At 29.8% G+C, this 23,672-nt stretch overlaps 1 protein-coding gene across 4 annotated transcripts in view; it reads right to left on the reverse strand.

Moving 5' to 3' along the window:
• LOC105150663 (uncharacterized) overlaps window positions 1-23,672 on the reverse strand; it is a 398,699-nt gene that overhangs the window by 51,587 nt on the left and 323,440 nt on the right. For all 4 annotated transcript variants that reach the window (XM_087412844.1, XM_087412842.1, XM_087412843.1 and 1 more), the window contains exons 3-5: window positions 6,494-6,644; window positions 3,683-3,857; window positions 1,728-1,933 (exon numbers count right to left, since the gene is read on the reverse strand). In XM_087412844.1, the coding sequence (XP_087268970.1) occupies window positions 3,757-3,857; window positions 6,494-6,644 (252 nt within the window). In that variant the 3' untranslated portion in view covers window positions 1,728-1,933; window positions 3,683-3,756. The remainder of the gene's footprint in view (window positions 1-1,727; window positions 1,934-3,682; window positions 3,858-6,493; window positions 6,645-23,672) is intronic.

Here is a 23,672-nt window from a genome sequence, read left to right on the forward strand (position 1 = left end):
GAGGACTCGCGCTGAATCTCCACTGATAGATCGTGATTTCTCAACTGTGAGTCACCGACCAAGTCGGCCGACTATGGAGTAATTTTTCTTCGCGAATTCGAGTAGAATTCGATCAATCGGCATCCGGTGTAACTTTCGTATGATGTTATGTCGCGTGGTGTACTTTAAAATAGAATTGTAACGGACGTATACAGAGTTATTTGATTAGAATATCGGAATGATCGCAAAATGATATGGAAATATGGTCACCGCGCATACATATCGCGTAATCGACTGCATAGCGGCGCGTCGTTAATCATTATTAATGTAACGGGTTCATAGTAAGCGGATTTGTCCTGAGTTATTCAGTCGAAATATTGAAATAATCACGACAATATTGAAATTGAATGAAGGATAGCTATATTGCGCGAATTGCAATCGTGACGTGACGTTAATTAATGCCGATGAAATAATAATCTATCTCTGCAAAGCTTATTTTAAAATATTTATGCGTAGGATGACTAGAATAGCTCAGATATATCATTTAAATAAGTTATATATACACATATATATATATATATATATATATATACATATATATATTAGATATTAACTGCTAACAATAAATAAGATTATCTAGTTTATAATTACCTAATTTTATAAACGCAATAAATATATTAAAATTATGATAAATAAATTTAATATATTTAACAACATACAGTGATTTCTGTTGAGAAATTCTTCAAATTTTATTAAACATATATTTATGCTATGTATTTTGTATTTTTCTTAAAATATTGTATTTATTTTAGTACCGAATATATGTATAGTATATTCTAAGAAATTTTTTTTATTTGGAAGAAGTATATATACGCAGTATATATTTTAAATAAAATTAATAAAAAGTAATTATGCATATTAATATCGCTCTCTCAAGGACAACTTTACAGATTTTAATGACTTTGACGTCCAACAGGTTCTAACCGTCGTTCGTTATTCATTAAAAGGTATATTAATAAAATAAGTTATATAAATAGAACATAATATTTATAATTTTGTAACGACTTTCCACGAAAAGCAAGGTCCACAACATATGTCACTGAAATCTGTTTCACTAAGGCCTTGGTATGCATAATTACCAATCAAAATAAACTAAATATATTAATTATATTATACATATATAATTAAAAATATATATTCTAAATCGTTATACATATTAAAAAAATTCTTAACATAAACAAAACCTTTAAGTAATCTTCAATTTTAACTTGAACTTCTTTTATATTTTACCTATATATTAAATAGTACATATTATTTTAATTTTTTTTTTTATTAAAAACTTTTAAAGATAGAGTGAGACAGGTAAATGTAGATAGATCACTATATTTATTCTATAGAATAGCATTTTTTCAAGTGCTGAGAGAGAGAGAGAGAGAGAGAGAGAGAGGGGGAGGGGAATTTTGCATTACATTCTATTTTATTTAATCCCGTAACATCTAAGTTATTTAATCAAACTATTGAGATATATATATATATATAGTTATAATACTATTGAAGTTCAAAATGACGCGCATCTCGCGAAACTGCAATTGCAACGCGTCGTTAATTAATATTAATGTAATAGTGATTTACGCGCGGTTCGTTTGGCAACATACGCGACGTACGTACACACACACATAGCATGGCAATTAGGGTGACTTTGTTACATTACTACGCACGTAATATGGCTCCGTGCTCATGGTACTTACCTAGGATGACTAATCTGCACTCGGAGTAGCTGCTGTTGGTCGTATATCGATGGCTTATGTCATTGTAAATTCCATATCCGTCGGGGCGGATCCACCGGCAGTAATGAACTGTTCTGTCCAGCATACGCGGAAGGATGTGGCAAGACAGAACAGGATCATTTCGAGGGCTGACAGCTATTTCCGTCTGTTCGGCCACCGGTAGGTTTCTGAAAAGCCGTTTATACCGCGTGTCTCATTGGAAGGAAATGTCTAATAACGTGTCAACGACGTGTATAATTTCGCTTCTTTCTCGTAAATCGGAAACACAAAGTGGATAAGCAAAGCGGATAAAGGAAATGCTTATCAGTTTCTATACTGTTTATCGTCGATTATATTTGTATACATAGATTATCTGTTTCTCTGCAAAAAACTGTCAAAGACACACCGGAATAATAAATATCACAATTTTAAATATTATATTTCTATTTAAATATTTAATTATCTAGATAGTATATCATATTGGAATATAAGACATTCTAAAGGTGCAACATTAAAATATATGTTTTTAGACATCGTATCATAGGATATCTTAAAGACGTTTTTGAGACATCTTATATATCTCGATTTTGACAGCTATGCTGTCTGGGTAAATATGATATTTCTTTTAGTCACTTGTCTTTTCTCTTATCGTTTAAAAGATAGACATGTAATATACATTTTAAAGATAAATCATATACGATTTATCTGTCTTTCAGATATAAATAAAATTTATATATTATATCATTATATTTCCGTAGAACAAATTTCGTTACATTTTTATTTTGTATGAAAATGATAAAAGAAAGTAAAATAATATTTATATTTTCCGAGATAATTTTCACTGTGTGACAATTAAGTACTCTGAAATTTATATAGTGTCTGTTAAAATTATAAGAAAATTTAAATTTTTAACTTAATAATTATATTAATCTTGATTATGATAATTTTAATGACTATTTTAATCTCTTAAAATCATGTTTTCATGAAATAATAAGCTTTTTCTTGCTTGTAAACATAAAAAGGCCCAAATGCATTGCGATGAGATTCATAATGCATAAAGGATGTTCACGGATCGTAAAATGCGCGGTATAAATGTATACATTATTAACACAACTTCGTTAATTGTCCCCGTTACGCCAACTATATATATGTATATATATATATATATATATATATATATATATATATATATATATATAAGCAGACATTAGCACTTTTTAAGTAACCGTTGCATTAGAGCCTGTCAAGCGTTGCGCGTTTGCAGGCTATCCCAGCAAATAACTTAGTTATCTCTTCATCTCGAGATTACTTAGTTAATTAGTTTCGCGATTATACGTTGGCTCATGAAAGAAGCGCTATTAAGCTCACTGCTGGTAACGACGTCGACGATATATTCTAGAATTCTATTTCTTTTTTTCTAGCTCGAGGGAATTAATTCTCTGGATATATAAATAATTCTGTATTGCAAATATTATGACTGTGTTTAAAAAAATACTTACGTACTTTTGTCATCTAAAGATTAAAAATTAAAAATTAAAAATTAGAGAGTCTAAATCAAAAGATAAGTAAAAAATAAATAAAGCGACAAAATCATGAAGCTCGAATTAGAGAATAGATAGTCGAAAGATAAAAAAGAATAAATAAAAATAAATAAATAATTAACTCGATCTCACTTGCATTATCAATGCATATTATGTATAAAATTATTTAATGAGAAAAACATAATATAAATATGCTGGTCAACAAAATATTAAATGGTAATGTTACTACATTTTTAGTGAAATGTATGTTAGATATTTTACCAATCAAAGTGTTTATATTGTATTTTTGGATTCAAATGTATTCATTTATGATACTTTTTATAGCTTAGGAATAAAGTCAGTACGTGTCTGCCAAACTCGTTGCATAATTCCATTGAATAACGAGCGTTTCCCAACCTGTTACTGTGACCAATGCAACCGCGCTTATCTCGCCAGCGTCAGCCGCCTCCATTGAACACATCCACTGTCCATTATCGGAATCCACAGCTGCCGAAATCTCCGCTCCTCATTTGCCGAATGCGAGTCCGTTGTATTGGTAGTGCAGAACAAACGGCGGTTTCCGTATTTTGCGCTATGGATTAAGAAGTTTGAATTTCGAAACTGGCAATACTTTAGTACGAAATTGGAGGTACATTTCATCTAACAAACAATGACAATTATATTTATATGTAATTGACATTGTTGTATATATTTCATACAACGGTTTCATAAAAAAATCTATCAAAGGACAAACAAAGACATAAATAATCATAGAAGACCAAAATAATTACTTTTATATTACGATAATAAATTATACCATTTAACAATTTTATATGATAACGAATTATCATAACTTAGTAACTTGTAATTAATTTTATTAATATGACAACACACACACATACACAAATTATCGTTTACATACAACATATGAAGATGGCGTAATAAAGGCCGAAAGGTTTATGAATTTGTATTTTAATGTACAATTTTAGAAATATATGACGTTCGCTAAGAACATCCTGCGTGTGGCTGCATGCTTCTTTTATTTATTGTTTATATAATTATCTCACTTAGATTGCTTATAAAGTAGAAAATCTCCGAACGATAAATAACATTAGTACGTAAAATAGTGTCTTATTTATAATTAATACAGTCTATACTTAAATTTTCTGGATATCTATTGTCATTATAAAATTAAATTTTTTTAACGTAGCGAAATATTCTAATCTGTCAAACTTAAAAGTTTAAATATATAAAAATTGAGATAATATCTAGTAATAAAAATGCTGCAAATAAATAAATCCTGTATAAAGCAAAATATCTGTTTTTTAAATCTCTGCGTGATTATTGCGCAAGGTAAAAGAATTTCTTACACTGCTTGCATTATGATTCTCGTTTTAGGTTTGTGTTTTATGTCTACATTTAGGTAAATTTACCGTGAACAGGTTGTCGCGCTTTACATGTACATCGTTTACGTGTTCATCGTTTTGGTTTTAACAGCTCTGTTTTTAATTCCGATATTTTTGCGAGAATCATCAGGATAGTTTACGTAAAACACGGATCCGTACGAACATTAATCGGCAATTAGCGTCATAGTATTTCATCGTCACAAACCGTAATCGACGTCTTTATGCTTTCAGATTGCTATTGAATATTCCAAAATTTTATAACCGGCATGTTCACGCTTGTCAGCAGATCTTATGTAGGCATATCCAGAGTTGGGAATATTAATTCATAAAACTAACACGTTACCGGCATTTTAAAAAGTAATGATTCATTATTATTTTGTAATGTAAAAGTAAGATATTAAATTAAAAAATTGCATTATTTAATAACTAATATTAATTGTAAAGATCAATTAAAACTTAAAATTTTAAGCTGATAGCTTTTAGCTTTTAGTTTATATAGCTTATAGTTTTTCTTTACCTATATTAAATTTATATCCAATAAATTTCCGATAACTTTCTATTAATATTGTTATTTTTTAATATATGCTTATCTTTAGGAAATTAGATTGTAATTTACAAAAGAAACAAAAGCGCAGATTTTATTAAAAATTTTAATTAAATATTGTTTTTAAATATTAATGTCGTTATTAAGAGTGCATTTTAATATTGAAAATTTATAGTTCATGTTACATATAATTTTCATTGGCAGTGATTATCGGAATGCAGCCTAAAATATAAACTCTTTAATCTTCTTGATGCTTCCATGGGTGCTTTCTATATAACTAATCTGTGCTTCGCGGGTTTTCTCCATGTCTTGGTCCATTCTTGATGTGCCAACGTTTCGTGGGCCTTGCAGTCCACTTCATCATCCTGATTCATCGCCCTGATGAAGTGGACTGCAAGGCCCACGAAACGTTGGCACATCAAGAATGGACCAAGACATGGAGAAAACCCGCGAAGCACAGATTAGTTATAAACTCTTTAAATTTCTTGTAGTGAAATATTATTTCAAAAAAATTGAAAATCTGCCACTCTTATTCAAAAGTGTACATTTTTCATTTTTTTGGAATAATATTTTATTCTACAAAATTTAAAGTACAAAATATTTTTCGATATTAAAATTTTTAAATATAAAGCGTTTCTAACCATTAAAAATAATGTAATCTATTAAATAGTTTTAAAGATAATAAGAGATTAAAATAACGACAAAAATAACGATTGAATTTTATTGTTACTGTAAAAATGTAATGACATTATTGTTACCATTACAGACAGAAAAAAGTAACGATTGTTACTGAAAAAAAAGTAATAAAAACGATAACAGCGTTACAAGTAACGCGTCACTTTCTAATTGCTGTATGTATTTTGTAATGATTCGATAATTTACTAAAATATAATTAAATGATTAATGTGTAAATATTTTCGATATTTTACTAAAATGTCGAAAAACACATTAATCATTTAATACTTTTATTCTTTAAACAAACATATGAAGCATGAAGTTTTTTAATGCTATAAGAAAACAGTCAAGTGCTATTATGTTATTAACAGTAATTAACACTGAGGATTTTTAATCCCTATATCTTCGAACTTTTCGAGGGCATCTATTGATAGTCAGGTGAACTTTTATAATGCAGCGATAGAAATAATCAAATTTGTTAAACTTGCATTGAAAATTGAAATATGTACAAATTAATATAACTACTAATAAAAACAATAGTAAATATATAGCAAAATATCTGTTTCTTTTATGTATGTAATTATTGCACTTATTATATCCTACCTTTTTCGATATCTATTGCGGACATCATATGGAATATCATGCCATTGGATCTGATAAAATCGTATGATTCCAGACAAATGTCTTTTATCTCTAATCGACAGAATAACATGGTACCGTTCTCGGCGCGAGTTGGTGTTGAAAATGACTTGATCTGAAAAAATAAAAAATTTTGTTTGTTAGGTAATTGCAATTTTATTACTGTTTCGATTCTTCTCTCAATTTGCACGAGAACTTTGATAAAGTTACAGCAATTTAACTATTTTAACTTACTTTAAGTTGCTACTTTAACCAAGAGAGAGAATTCAGATTACATATTCCAATTAATAACACATGACACTGTTATTGATTAAATTCCCGATTAGTTCTTCTTCAGATACATTATATAAACTAAAACTTTTATAAACAATTAATAATTATTTTTATAAACTTTAATACGAATTTGTAGATTTGAAATGAGATAAAAATCATGTTCAAGATATTCAACTTAAAAAAAATATGAAAAGGTTTATTTCAGATTTACAAAATATACTTCATGTTGAAATTAGTTTTTATTGGAAATGAAAATATTCTTGCGCAAGTAAGTTTTATTGAAAGTTTCAATTTTGAATTTTTTATTCGATGGATTCCAATATTCCGTATATATTATAATGAGCGAGTTATACATTTTTAAGCATAATGATAACACCTTTTATTTGATACCCCGGTTCGACTCCCGACTAAAGTAACATTTTTCGCAATAAATTTCTTTCTTTCTTTTTAATCTAATTTAGGATTATTAATATTTTAGATGTGTTGAAAGTCCGAATAGTAACGGCGCGCATATTTTTGAAATACTCACATAAACAGTTTTGTTTCCAATCTTACTATTGCTTTTACTTGATAGCATTTCTTAGTGATAAATTTGATGTTACTGTAATTACCATTGGAGTCCATTTTTGACAAATTTTCGATAGGCCTGATTAATAAATTATACACGGAAATCCCCAAATTCATTGTATATATAAGTAACTTTTAGAAAAAATTTCAATTATTATAATGAAACTAAATCAATCTCAGACTATACTTGGATTCATTTAGATTTATTCAATAAAATATATAAAGCAAAGAATGAATAGCAATGCTGCTGACGTAAATTTTTATAAATTGTAATACGTATTATAATTTTGTAATACATTATTTTTTTTTAATTTAAATATTAAAAGTATCCGCCTTCCCCCCCTCATAAAAGACAGTATTACAATGAATATTTAGAATTTTTAATTCATTACATGTATACATATGTTTTATTATATAGTATAAAATTATGTATATAATTATTTTTAAAATAAATTAAATTACATACATATATACTTTGGGAAAAATAAACGATAAGTTTTGTATTAAGACGTGAATAATTTACTATTATTAATTATATTAGCTATTATATATATAATCACAAGCATATATTCTTAATAAAGCTTTTTATATATAGATACTCTTTGTCAAAGTTTACGTATTTCATTTATATATTTTTATAATATTTTTAATTTATATTATTTTCGATTATGGTTTCGTATTAAATATAAGTATGTATTATAATAATATGTATGTATTGAATAAAATGTTTTAAATTTGATGTATTAAATCTAAATTATTAATATGTGTGTATTAAATAAAATAACTACAAATAACTACAAATATTCTAAATCTAAATAAATAATTTTCTAAATTTTCATTTGACAGTTACGTATTAATACATGTCTTTAAATATATAGTTTAATTTTATAGCAAAATCAATAAGTTTTAATAATTAATAATAAATAAAAAGAAGCACATATGTGAGTTTTTTATAATAAGTTTTATATATTTATAATCCTCGGAGAGCCAGCATACACTACCATTCATCAAAATAAATACAGCAATTTCAAAAAGCTAATTACTATTGAAGGCATTATTGTTGATAATTTCATATCGATTATAATTCGTATTAAAATTAATTATAATTATAATTAATTTGTATGAAATACTAATTGTAAATGTAGTGAAAAAATGGGATTATTAGGTTTTACACGATTTATTATGCCTATAGTTTCGCGTTTAACAAACGTACTTTTTCTTTGACGAAATCGCGTCTAATTAGTTTAATATAATACATATAATACAAATAATACAAATAATACAAATCTCATTATTATTAATGAATGTTGCGTTATGTGCTACAAGAGAAAAATCAAATCAATGTAAACTATGTTCGTAAGATACATATGTCTATGTATAATTAGAGATAAATATAATTAGAGATCAGTTAGAGGTAAATATAGTTGCTGGATATATTGTAAATTTATAGATTATTATAATTAGACATCGGATTCTTATGCAATTTCATATTTTTTTAGAAAGCAGATTGGAAAATAACATCAAAATGGAAATTTATCTTATTAAAAAACATTCTATAAATGCATATTTATTTGTGCATATTGTGCATATTTGCATATTTTGCAAAAATATCTGCATAAAAATCTGATGTCTAATTATAATTGTAGACATAATAAAATATTGTAAAATCCACATTATTTTTCTATAATTTTTACGTAACATCAGTTTGCCAAAATTCATTTCAGATAATTTTAGTATTAAAAATTAGGTAGACATTAGAATTAATGTTTAACTTAATTTAAAACTGTAACGTAAAAATGTAAACGTAAATAATATAATTGAATTTCGATTTATCCTTGCAATTATTATTAAAACATATTTTTAATTTTTTACATATTTAATTGTATATTAATTCTAAAGATTTGAAATATGTAAAAGCAAAGAAGTTGGTTCAAAAAGAGTTAACAAATGCGATTCAAAGTAAATTTAATTTAATTTAATTTAGTTTAATTATTTAGTTTAATTATTTAAATTTTTATTGATTAAATACATTTTTTAGTAGGATAATATTAAAATATTATTAATATTATTATACATTGACATTAATATAAAACTGTAGTCAGTTAAATACATATTTAATAAATGTTAGGAAATATCGTTCTTGACATCGTGTGTTGTTATTATTATTTAAATTATATATAATCTAAACTCAGGAATATATATTACTGATTAGTGTCACATATATCTTGCATGATTAAGAAACATTATTAACAGTGTATCTATTGTACTGCGCGTTCCAATAATTTGATCAGATTTTGCTTAGCGATAGCAATAGTCAAGTTCCTAATGCATATTAATTATACCTGCACCATTGGGATTCAGTTATCATGATTGTAATCATATCACATGTGTTATAGAAGTTTCCACGGCTTGTAAATGAATATGTAAGCAATATTAAAAGTATTTAGAAAAGAAAAGACAGAGAGAGAGGGAGAGAGAGAGGGAGAGAGAGAGAGAGAGAGAGAGAGAGAGAGAGAGAGAGAGAGAGAGAGAGTGGAAAAGGAAAAGAAAAGAAGGAGAAGAGAGGAAAGAAGGGAAAGAGGGAGTGAGAGGAACAGTAAAAAAAAATCTCTCATATTTAAATTACATTAAATTAATTCTTAATCTAGATTAATGTTAACATAATCCTTTCTAAGATTTATTGATTGAATTTTACGTCACAGTATTATAAATTATTATTATTATAAAATTTGTCTTCTATTATAATCGTAGGATGATTCGCTTTTTCTTCCTTTCCTTTTCCATTTATTTCTTTTGCGAAGTTTTTCTCTTGAATTAACGAGAAAGTAGCGTGCGACCTGACGTTACAAGTATCCTTTCTCTCTCTTTTTTTTCTAACATTTGTTACATCGTATTTAACGATAGCTACGTGTTCCTCGAAACAGCGATAGCTCGCGTTCAGCTTCGGCTATCTCGTTAGGCGTCTATTATAGCAAGTTGGCGTGAGTTGGTACAACTTCGGACCGGAACCTCCCGTAAACTACCGGCGAGGGGTGCACTCTCGTTAGCGACATCGAAGATTATTCGATGTATTCAGGGCCCAGCGGGTTCCGCACGTTCCACGCAAACCCGGCTTTCCAGTTAAAAGCTGAAGCCAGACGCTCTTTTTGAGAGCAAGCATTTCGGTGGGAAACGTCTGAACGCCGATTGCAATGTAGCCCCGAGCCTGATCGTTATTTTTATTTTTACGCCGCTATTTTGCGACAGTTTATCGCTACGAACCTTCGCTTGTCCACACAACCGCCGGTACACTAAATTTGGAAAAATTTAAGGGAAAAACGAACGATCATGAAAATAATCATATCTCAATTTCCAGCCGTTTTTCTTTAAAATTTATTCTACAGAACGTGATACGAAATAAAAAACAATTAAAAAAATATGTAAATTACTAATTATATTTAACAAATTGTATTAAACATCACAGATTTAATTTTCATTCTTTTTTTTTTTGAGATTTACTATTGCTTGAAACAATATATTAATCAATAACTAATCAATAATGTATATCTATTGTATCTGTATATCTATTGATCCAAAATTGTATCAGTAAACAAATGAATTACTTAATAACATTCGCCGCACTATATTTCCCAATTTATTGTTCAGTTACACATTGTAGTTACTTTCCATTCCATTGTTTATAGCTTCCAAATTGGTCTCCAATATATGTATAAAATAAGTAAGTTGTGTTATTGCAGTACACGCAATTTTAGTTTCTCTACTAAACTCGTCGCGTCAATCCTTTTAGCAGATTTAAACCATTTCTCGTCACATTGCGGGGGGGCAATTGTTCGAGTTTCGATAGCGATTTTCGACGTGCTATTTCGAAACTCGTCCATTTCGACGGAAAACGTTTGCCATTAGCGCTCTCATAGCAGTGGCATTTTGATCGTTACTTTGTTTTCCGAATGTGCGTGGATAACCATATATGTATGCGTGTGTGTATATGTGAACGTTATGGCGGCACCGACCGATTTTATCAAACCGTCGCGATAGAAGCGAAATCGACATACAGGGAGAGTCTCGCCGTAATCGCGAACGATGATCGAATCTGCTAACCGTAATGTACGCTCTCGATTTCGATCTTGCTCTTTTACTGCAAGCTGGACGCAGCTTAACGATAAGATATAAGCCGATATACTTACGTACAATGTTCGCTACCTGAGTCGCAGACCAATAGTTATATAATGGTTAGATCCTAGAAAGCGATTTTATTGTAAAAACCAAAGAATTGTAAAGGGTGTTATAAAATTCCCTCTTTCTCAAGTTAAATGTACTGAATATAATATAATGTTTTATATTTTGTTTTTAGTTAATTTAATTTGTCAGATAATTTTTAAGTTGCTTTCTTTAATTCACTTTTTATATATTTATTTTAATTTAAATCTCTTAATTTAAATAGACAAATTAAATACATAAAAGTGAAAAATTTTTTTTTATTCTCATTTCTCGCTTTTAGCTCTAATTCTTTCATATTTATTCCGATTTCATTTGGCTTTTAAATATTGTGTCGATATTTAATGTGACGACCATAATGGATTAATGTTCAATAAAATGTTCAATAAAAAGATATTGTATTAATATTGTATTGACTAATCAAATAATTGTCATCGATGAAAAAGTAAATATACATATTATTATGTATATATACATATTATTATGTATACATCTATCACACACTATATTATAATATATTTATGCCAAACAAAAAATTCTCCATTTATATAGATTAGTCACTTCAAAAGATATTTTTCAAATACAAATGAAAAATGCCATATTCAATCAAGGTGGATTTTTGTGTCAATTATTCTTTGTAAATTTATACAATTTTTATATGTATACAAAAATACATAGAGATTATTGAGATTATATGTTATGTATAGAGAATTCTTTATTTATGATTAATGAATAGTGATGAATCTGGTAAACATTGAAAGACCGTTTTTTATGATAGATAAATTTTATAAAATATTCCATAAAATAAGAATTAAATATTGATTTTACTGATGCATTTTTGTAATTTTTCGTAATTTAATTTTGGAAAAAGTTTTGCATATAAATTTTTTGAAAATCCTTTTTTCATATTGAAAGATCGCATAAAGAACTTTAGAAATCATAATTAGATTATGCAATTAAAGCGTGTATAAAAATTTGAAACTCACTACATCATTTGAATTTTTTCTTTTTAACTAATGATATGAACATTAAACGACATGCAGAGTGTAGCATGTAATTGACAATCAAATCCCCAAGAGCTTGAAAGTAGCATTCACTTTCATACAAACATTAGCTGAAAAGTTTAATGATTCTCTGTTAGTTAATTTACTCTTTTTTTATCTAAATTATGCGTATAACTAATAAAAGTAAATTCAATTATATCAATGTATTAATATTGGGAAATAATATTAAGAAATACAATATACTATTTTAGACTAAGAGTATTTATAAAATTTTGTATAATATTCGTTATATTTAAAAAATTATTTTATATAATATGTAATAGCAAAAATAAATTAAAAAATTAAAAATAATATTAACAACATACAAAAATAAATGTGAAAATTTAAATAAAAATAAATAAACTTCTTATATTAATAAATTATTGTAAACATAAAAGTTTCAAATACATAAACATAATTAAAAATTGAAATGTTTTATGACGATATAAAAAAAAATTTAATTCAATTGTAGACATTAAATTTTATTTATTCTCTAATTTCAAATGTTAAGATTAAAAATCTATAAAAAGATTTGACTAATCAAAGTAAAAAATAAACGCGTAATTATCATCAATGATAAGAGATAATATTAATATTTGGCTTACGCTAATTTCAGTTGTCTCATTGTAATGGTTTTTGACAGTTTAAAAGTTTTCATAATTTTCTTGAAATAATATTTCCAAACTTTAGATTTTACTTCCGAATTTTAATAATGTTTTAGAATTTTAAATAGAATTTTAAATATTTATCTTGCACTTTTCATTTGTTCATTTCTTCTTCTCTCTTATGCTTTTATTAGCATAAGATCTTAAGTCTTATATTACATACTGTATAAGAATCTTATAATTTTCGATGACTACAATATGATATACATCATATAATACGCATGTATATATAGTATATATTGTATATATTGTAATTCACATTGAATTATATTTAAGCATCAAAGATCCAGCTTCGACAGTTATAGATATGTATTTATAATTCTTATTAGTTGTGCTCTCAGATGTATAATCTAAAACAAGGTTCTTATTAATATTCAATGTGTTCTATATATACTTAGTATCCATCGATGTATTTCGAAGATACAGATACTCTCCTGGAATACACATAGATCATGTATTCACAACACATACAGGTTTTTGTATTGACAATTGTTACACTTCATTTTCTTTCTTTTTCGATATAACAAATAGATTATAGACGCAGAACCGATAAAACCGATCGTATGATGTTGCCCGCGGCGACCAATTCCACAAAACTTTCTCGTATTTGTAACATCCAGAAAACAAAATCAGATTCGACGGCGGTGAGGCGTAAGGATTTACCTAGTAAATGTACAGCTTGTAGAATACTTATGGATTAATATCGCTGTGTAAGTCAACGTTATCTCCATTTTCTTTAAAATCTTATCTCACAGTAAGTATATGTCGTCACTTTCCACCACCGTATATCATTACCTTTGTTAATGCAAAGCGAGCACATTTTCTTATCAATGCGGCATTCGATGTTCCCTCTAATTTAATGATATCCAGTCACGTACTCTAATTCTTCCCCCCCGATTAGTCTCGAGGGTGCACCTTAATGCGTTCCTAATCGATTTCGCCTTCAGCGTCATCACTGAAACCCAGTGTGGAGGTCACGATACTCTCTACAAGTATATCATATCGATATATTCCGATTAGCACGTCGCCCGCAGCGGTGCGCGACGAGATTCACCCGGGCACTCCTCTCGTCGATCACCGCGGTTGAAAACCGGGAACGGTTTCGGCGGAAACGGATCCGATCTCGCTTTTTGCTCGTCGAGGAAAAACGCGACGCTCGATAAATTCCGAAACAAACGAAAGGTAGGATGCAGGCTTTTGCACGGGGAGAATTGCCGCGCACAGGGATGGGGAGATCGCACGAGCGAGAAAAGGAGAGAGTGAAAGGGAAGAGAGACGGAATTGCCGAGGGTGGCCACGGCCCTACAGGGAAAGGGTGGAACCGCGGAAGAACCATAAATCTAACGATTTACCCCGTTACGCCGCGTAGCGCCTGATCAGAAGAAGCACGAAAACGATGAAGTACGTCATGCTGTCCGAATAAGCGACTTTAGGTTGCGGATTGATGGAATGATATCTATTATATCTAGGTGGCATAATAATGTATAGCATCCAAAGAGAGTTAAAATGTTATTTAAATAATACGTAATTTAAAATACAGGAGATGTCACATCTTTCGGAGTAATTTCTATTCTTCAAAACTTACGCTTATTTATCCGCGTTGATTTTCATTAGGTTGTTTTTATTATTTTCTATATTTAAAAAATGAGAGTCTATGTAATTATAAGAGCATAATCTCTAATTTCAAATAATCTTAATGTGTCTTGAATTTATTGTATTTTACAATTTTTCTTTCGCTTCTACCGTTATATTGTTTTATTTATATTTTTTCTTCTTATTTTATCTCATTCAGGATATAATACATATTTTTCCTATCAATTTCCGGAACGATAAGATTATTCGCTATATAAAAGAATACTAATCAATGTCTGTTAAGCCTATTCTACAATATGCTCTTCGTTTCCTATTTCTTGCTTTTTACCTCTTGCTTTTTCTCCCTTTTGTTTTAATAACAATTGTATTTCTTGCTACTGTTTTTTCCAAAGTTCGTTAACTTAATTTTATCTCGAGTCATAGAAAATAAAAAACCAGATAATAAGCAAAAAGACAAGATGTAAACAATAGCAAAAAAAAAACAAGAAACAGGAAACAAAAAATACATTGTAAAATAGGCTTTAGAGTTATTTTATTTAATCTGAGTTAATCAAACTTGTTTATGTATTGTTAAAAAAAATGACCTTATTTAACAAATAAATATAATAAAAATGCAAAATTTAATTGAAAATTCCGTAATGCTCGAATTATTATATATCATGAAACGGACAGATGAGCAAGTAAACAAATTATCTGTCATCTTTCATGCTAATAAATTTCTATACCAAATGTTATCTCGAGATGTATTGATATTGTTCAATGTTACGGAAAGAAATATCTTGATTTGAATTTCCTAAGTTACGTTCGATATAAACATCGATTTATCGCCATGGTTTTCAATTCATATATTCTTATGCAATATTAACTTACTAGCCGAAAATAGGGACTCATATTACATAAATTATAATGATAATATTGAACTATCAGTTCTTAATCTTCTGTATAGAAAATATTATTAGATAAACATCTCTTCCATATACTGTCAATGTCATTCACTTTATGATTCTTTTTATACAACAATAATAATAATCTATCATATATAATAAAATTATATGAAAGTCGTTATATAAAATTATATAACAAAAATTATTTTAAAATAAATAAATTGTGTGTGTTATTCTTATTTTTCTCTTGTAAAATATATCTCTTTAAATATAGTTTAATTTTGAGAATTAAAATCTTTTATTCGATTGTTATAAATTTTAAATACGTCTTATAAGACATATGTATATATACTCTTTTGCTATAAATTTGATATATTATCGGATGCTGAGGAAGCTTAATGTAGTATAAAAAGTAATTTAAGAAGAGAACGCCTGTTCGCATAAACGCCACTTTAAATTTCAACGTTTCTACGATTTATCATAGAAATGATCCACTTAGTTTACAACGAATTACAGTAGTTTATAGTCGTATCCGCTGGATTTGGCGTAACTAAAAGCGTACCAGTAAATTTTGGTAAGAGATGAAGAGTCGCGTTCTTGAATCCCTGAATTAAATGAACGATAATAAATATGAGTACCTAGAAGTTCCTCAATTTATTTCTTCAAACTGATTGTGAATTCGTGATTATATGTATATTGAGAGTTATATATACGGTCTATAAAAAGAAATAAATTCTTAGTATAGTTTCATAGAATCAATTAAATTAATTTTTTTATTTTCACATAAAAATGTGTGTAAACTAAATATATACATTCATTTACGTTTGTATGAAAAAATGTATTAATTTATAAATTCGTCTACTTATATTCTTTCTATACTTGTAAGATAGACACATTAGATTCTATGAACAGCTTCGTTGCTAGGATGCGTACGTTATTATAAATATGGAAAACACTTCTAAGTGTAAGATTTTATTACAGTAAGCTATCTCGAAATCACATTAACATCTAACATCATCGATCGTATAATACGGCTATATACGGCTACATATATCTGTAACTATCAAGATTCGCCTTTTCGATCTGTGCGAAGGAAAACGACCGGATTACGTTTTGTTCACGAGAGGGTGCCAATCCTTCGCAATGCACGACGGTCCCGAAAGGACTTCGCGGCCCCGCGAAGTCGGAAAAGCCCATTTCGATAGTCCCTTGTGCCATCAGGCAATCCCATTTGAGATTAGACGCAGGCGTGAATTGTGTTACCGCGGAGTTTGAGCGGATCAAAGGCAAATTCCTGGTTGGGATGCATACGTACGTAATTGATATGCCTGATGGGGGTTTCCAAGTCGGATAGTCAATTACCATAATCTCGTTGCGGGAAGTGAGACGAACGATAGAAGCAGAGAGTGAATACGAGAGAGCGAGAGAGATAGAGAGATATAGAGAGAACGAGATGAAGAGGGAGGAGAGACAGACAAAGAGAGAGAGAGAGGGAGGGGGAGAAAAGGATGGGCGAAAGGACCGTTATGGTGTGGTTGCACCGTTTCCGTGCATCACGATTGTATACACGGGGGATGACGGCAATTCGATTTCGCTCGAAACGAAAGAAGAATCTCCGGCCTCATATGTATACTCTGGTCCCGGCGCTTATTAAATTCCGCTGACAGAATCTCCCGCATGTGGCATATCCTGCCTGTACCGCGTTTCTCTTTCAATTAGCCGCCAGGTACTCGCGGCGTTAATCTTGCTTGGTGATTGCGTGCTACGGCTACTCGCCAAGTGAACAGGCTCATCCTGAATTTTCTACGACTGAAGAAATGTTTCACAGCCACGACGCTCGAGCGAAGCAATCCGCACGTTCGGACGGAATTGCTTAGCCTTCGGCGAAGTAAGTTATCGATTACTTGAATTGGAAATGTGGACTTGTAAATGCGCAGATGTTGTGATTATTTTAATACGATGCCAGAATTTCTGAATTATGTAATCAAATATCATGGGAACGTCGATATTTTTTAAGAATGTTTCCGAGTTCGATCCTAGGAAAACTTTTATGATAAAGGAGCCAGCATTATACGGAAAATTTCCTAATTACACGGAAAATTGAATCCCGATACGTTTAATTAGTTTTCACAAATAATATAGTTTAATGTATTGGACAAAAGATATCATAGGAGACTCAATAATGGTTAGTTCTTGAATATCATCAAAGGTGCTATGTAAGCACAAGTTTACATTGTTGATATACCGCAGCTCGAAAATTATCCACTATTGAGCCTTGTTGTCCATGACACCTTTTGTTCACCACATTATAAACTACATTACACGTGAAAACTCGTTTCACCAGGATCTAATTCTTCATGTAATTAGTGCGGGGTCTTTTTCAGTTTATGCGTTATTAAGAAATCACGAGTTAGAATATGCGATAATTCTATTCGCTAATGAAACGAATTAAATTATTAATTTCGATTCAGGTGGGTAAAAATATTATAAATAAATTATATTTATAATGTAATATAAATTACATTTATAAATAAACTATATTTATAAAACTAACATTATAAAAAAATTATATTTACGTACGAAAAATAACGATCGTCGTCTGGTTATTTTATGATCGAGTGCACTGTATTTTATAGCGCACTTCCTATACTATAACTCTCCAAACATGCGTTTGTTTCCGTCGTTCTATAAATAATCGTTGTCACCGATAGCCAACGTTGATTTACGACTAAATTGCCCGGTATTTTCTACATGGCCATTTTTTATAATCATAGAGAAAAAAAAACAGAGAGGATCACGAATCACGCTGCGTTACTATCGAAAGATCGAAAAATCATCTTTATATTCCTTTCAAGAACAATAACATATTCCTCTTTAAATAAAATATGCACATTTATAGTTACGTCCCTATCTAATATTATAAAATAAATATTTGCAGAATAAAAAATGAATAAAAATAAATAGAGTTTTAAAACTCAGCTACAATTAAAATAAAAAAGATATATAAAAGTTTATCTAAAAGAAAAAAATTATTTTTCCAAAGATGAATTAATTTCATTATTTATATGACTTTTACTTAATAATAGCAACTTCTAAATACAATGACTTGTCTTACATAAGTTTCTTTAACTTATATCCATTTTAGCCATCCGCTAACCACCGTCAAACCTTTAATTTAACATCCGTTAAGCAGAATTAAAGGTAGCTTAATGAAATTGCCCGTTAACAGCTTAAAAGCATAAATTATTTTAATCTCGTTCACTGATCATCATGCAATCCGTTCTATATTACGTTAATTGAAATATAATTCCGGCAAAAGTGGTAAGTTAATGGACGATACGCTTGAAAAAAATGTGCTCTTTTTCGCCGAGGTTCCATCGTCCATTTTCGTTCGCGCGATGCTTTCTTTCATTGATGCATGCAGTTCGATTAGTTGCGTTAAATACGAGCGGCCATTTATCAAGTAGCAAAAAGGGGGAAGAAATGCATAATAGAGACGTTACCTTCCATGCCATATGCTGTCCGTGTACAATAAGCGCACGAGCGCGGTTAAATGGTTACGGTGTGCAATATGCCGAGAAACGCGACGAATAGTCGGGAAAACGGCTCGTTCGATAGACGCAGTTTATATTTACAATGGCACAATGCACTTCTGCGCCCACGAGCATAGGGGTGTGATCGTACCGTTTGCGAGTGTCCGGCAAAAACGAACAGGTTTCGGAGGGTCGACGGCTGGAGATCAGGATTTTACGAGGGAAGGTAATTCTGCGAATCTCAATTTCACGTGATACTTCTCTCTTGAAAATACTTATAAAATTTACACACCAAACTCTTAAATCTTTTATCGAATTAAAGATGGCGTGCGATTTATTTTTTGCTTATATAAAATGTAAACATCTGTTAATTAAAAATGAATTCTCGATTAATGTAAGTATTTTTGAAATAAATATTCTTTAAATATTCTTGAATCATCACACTATATGAAAAAAGTATATTGACGTGTTTATTTTAATACTATAATTATTCTGAGATGCATTACGATATTAATTGCATTAATTATTGCAATTTCGTGCAAGTACAATATAATTTTCTGAAAATCAATTTGCCTGGAAATGTTTCTCTTCGTTTATTTTTAAGTATCATATTGCAAGCGCTAGAACATTTTTATTCGAGCAATGTTATATGTAAAAACTGTAGCTGCCATTAAATTTTCAACCCGATGATATTTTTTAAATAAAACAAATAATAAATTTGCGAGTGTGCCGTTTGCAGTGTATTTATATAACGTGTAAGTTATATACAATAATGCAGCACTGCCTGTAGATTCATAAATGTCAAGTGACATTTCAGATAGTAATCAGTGAGCATCACTATTGTGATTGGACGTTACGCAATATCATGTGAAATCCAATTCGGCGTTGTCTCGCATCAAATGAGTTACATACACATTTTATCGTAATTCCCGGCAAAACGGTGTGCTCACGGATTTTTCAATATGCAAATGCTCGAGAACGCGGCTCAACCAGGCAGAAATGCATTCCCTGAAAATGGAAAGTCGCAAGGTATTACATTGCGCGAGGTAAAAATAATGTCAACGGTTCGCGTAATTGTTACGTGTAACAAAAAAAAGAATATATTGGCTTTAGTCACGATTACGATTGCTACAATGCAGAATGAATTTGCAGGTATAATAAGATGAAAACGTTTACGGTTGGAAAATGTATCGAGTTTTAATTTGGGAAATAAATGTTAACAAATTGCACAATACTTCTATACGTTTTTATTTACTTAATATCGGAGTTGTTTTTAGTTTCGTATAGCATATATTAAAGGATTAAATAATGTAATTCTTATATTTTAATTTAACCGAAAATTGTTTATACAGTTTGTACAGTTTATAACACTTTAGATATAATTAAACAATTTCGGAACGGCATCTGATCTTACCGCATACGACAAAGAAACTGTTGTCTCTTTATACAATGTAATTACTAGTTTTAGTAGACAACAGATGTGTATTTAATAATTTAATTAAGATATTAGATGTCGCGTTAGATGTCGTTAGATATCGTTTAGCCTCCTACTGCACAATATCAAAACTTTATATTATAAATGTATAATATTTTTAATTAAAGAGAATTTATATAACATAAATATAATTAAAAACATATCCGTTAAATATGATCAATAATAAATAGATCAAGAAATATAATATGAACCTTGCAGTGAAAAATAGTAAAGTTCATAATGTAAATTAAAATTTTGATAATTATGATATTCGGGAATCACACTCCTACGTAGAGCATAATTTAAAATTGTGCGTAGGAAACATTGATTGTACCTTATGGCCATTGCGTAATTAACTAATAATGAATATGATGTAATTCATTACGAGAAATTCTAATTTTCGTTAAATGTTTTCGTGATTTTAACCATTATTTTTGCCCAGTTCACGCATATTCGTTATGATTCATGTTACCAAGTCGTTTTGTATTAATTAAACGTGTTATCAAATTAACGCGACGTTAACGAATATGTGATGATTTAATTAAATCATTTATAATTAAATATATGAGATGCGATAATGAGACGAGTCACCGAATTAAATCGATGTTATTTATAATTAAATGGTGTATGCACCCATGTATCGGTATCGTCGTGGAAAATTATGTTGAATAATAATGCGTAGAAAATGCACGCAGTAAGAATAATATGCCCGCTTAATATGCTCTATTATCAATTGGGCTATTTATTATATACATATATATTAATACATATGGTATATTGTCACAATTAATAAAAAGGCGTTAATAAGACTTAGAATAAACTGATATCGTCAACAAATAAGATAATTAGACAAATTAATGTTGTTACATACAATATGATTGATTGATAATACATTGCCCCAAATTAAAATTGTAAAATTGAAAAGTATACATTTGATGTGCAGAATTAATCTCTATATTATCATTCATGTGAACTATATAAATATATGATATTACAATTTCAGACATCTATGCGATTAGTGGTAATCCATAATCACGACATACGTGATATCACCCGTGGTTTGAAGATGGTACTTACTGCTTCATTTCCTTTGCATCATGAATAAATAGAATAAGCTCAGAATGCAATATCACGGGATAATGTTAGATACTTGTTCGACACAATGTCCACAAGAGTTAAGTCTTTTATTTAACCACGTGATAATCATATCCAGTATTAGATTATAAAATGTTAGATTAAAAATTGTCATAAAATTTAATATTTTTTAACAAATTGCAATAAATCTTTTGAAAACTTAATGATTTGTTCACATCGTTTCCTCCAACATACCTGTAAATTTTCAATCTATAGATTTTCAAAACGATATTTTCTTTTTCATGTTGCAACTTTAATTTCTGGCAATGTATTTATTTTATCTTGAAAATACGTCATAAAAAATTTAAAAATTTAAAAATCATTTTAACTATCAATTGGGAGTCACGTTCTAATTGTTCCTTTCTATTATCTTTCTACCATTTGTTACAAGTAATATATATTTACATTTAATAAATATTCACTTGCAGTAAAAAAATGTTTACTTGGAACTATTCAAGAAATTATTTAGATTTACAAAACTTTCTTTCAGTGTATTGAATACATTAAATACTAGTAATAAGTAAACATTACGTACTAAATAAATAATATGAGGAGTTCAATTTATTTGGCATCTACTGGCAAATATCCACATTATCATTATATAGCTATGATCTCATTCAAATCAAATAAAAATCGAATTTTCGATTTATCCCTTAATAAACAATGTATGAAATCAAATGTACGGACCCTTCTAATCTCTCAGACAGCAATGTCCCGCCGTGAAATAATTCACAGTGATTTTGAATGCAAATACAAGGGAGAGATCGAGAAAGAAAAAAAAACATCCGGTAAGAGGCAACGAGAGATTACTCGAGCAATGACGAACTCGTGTGCAAATTCGGAGAGCGGGAGATGCAACAAGGGATGAGCGGCTAACCGAGCTCTCTCTTTCTCGTAAGTGCTTCAGATGCTACATAAATTAATTGTGCGGCCTCGCGGCCGCATGTTGCGATCTCAAGTGGGTTCGCGAGATTAGGCAGACGGGACAGGCAGAGAATGGAGAGAGAAAGGGAGGGGGGGGGGGAGAGGCTCCGGTTTTTGTTGGATTTGCACAACAATGCCCGGATCAGTGCGGCATGTGCGAGAACTTACCGCCTGATGCTAGAGAAAGGAGAGGAAAAGAGAGAGAAAAAAGAAAAAGCTATGAGAGCTTCGAGGGATCCTTAATCCGCGGACCGCTCTCCAATTTGATACAATTTCCTGTCCTCTTTCTGTCACGACGATGGGGAACAGACGTCCGCGGTGGTGCACTGTAACCGTCTGGTTGACCTCTCCCCGGTTTGATCGGCGACCCTTTTTTTTCCTCCGCTCTCCCTCCGCCTTACGCCGTGGTTCGTTACCATGACGGTGTATTTATTGGTAATTTCCCGATGTGGAAAATCTGGTCGCCGAAATGTGTAGAAATGTAGGAGATCGAACGGACGGATTTTGTGCACTTGGAAGCGTAATTTCGAAAACGAGGGAATATTTCACCGAGTTCCCAATAAAGAGCATTTAATTATTTCACGGTACGATATATAGTGATTGTTTCTTAAATGAGAAACAATTTCTTAACGAAATTTTTGTTACTAATGCCAAAAAATTAAATACCTGTACAGAAAAAATCATTTTCGAGATATCATATTTAAAAATCCATTAATATTAAATAGGACTTAAAAAAATAGCAATAATGCTTCATTAATTAAAATATTAAAATATTATATTACAATACTATGTAACAATTATCCAGGATATTTATAGAGTAATCATAAAATGATAATAA

This window comes from Acromyrmex echinatior, chromosome 13 (genome assembly GCF_024713525.1).
Source record: "Acromyrmex echinatior isolate Ae372 chromosome 13, ASM2471352v2, whole genome shotgun sequence".
NCBI lineage: Eukaryota > Metazoa > Arthropoda > Insecta > Hymenoptera > Formicidae > Acromyrmex > Acromyrmex echinatior.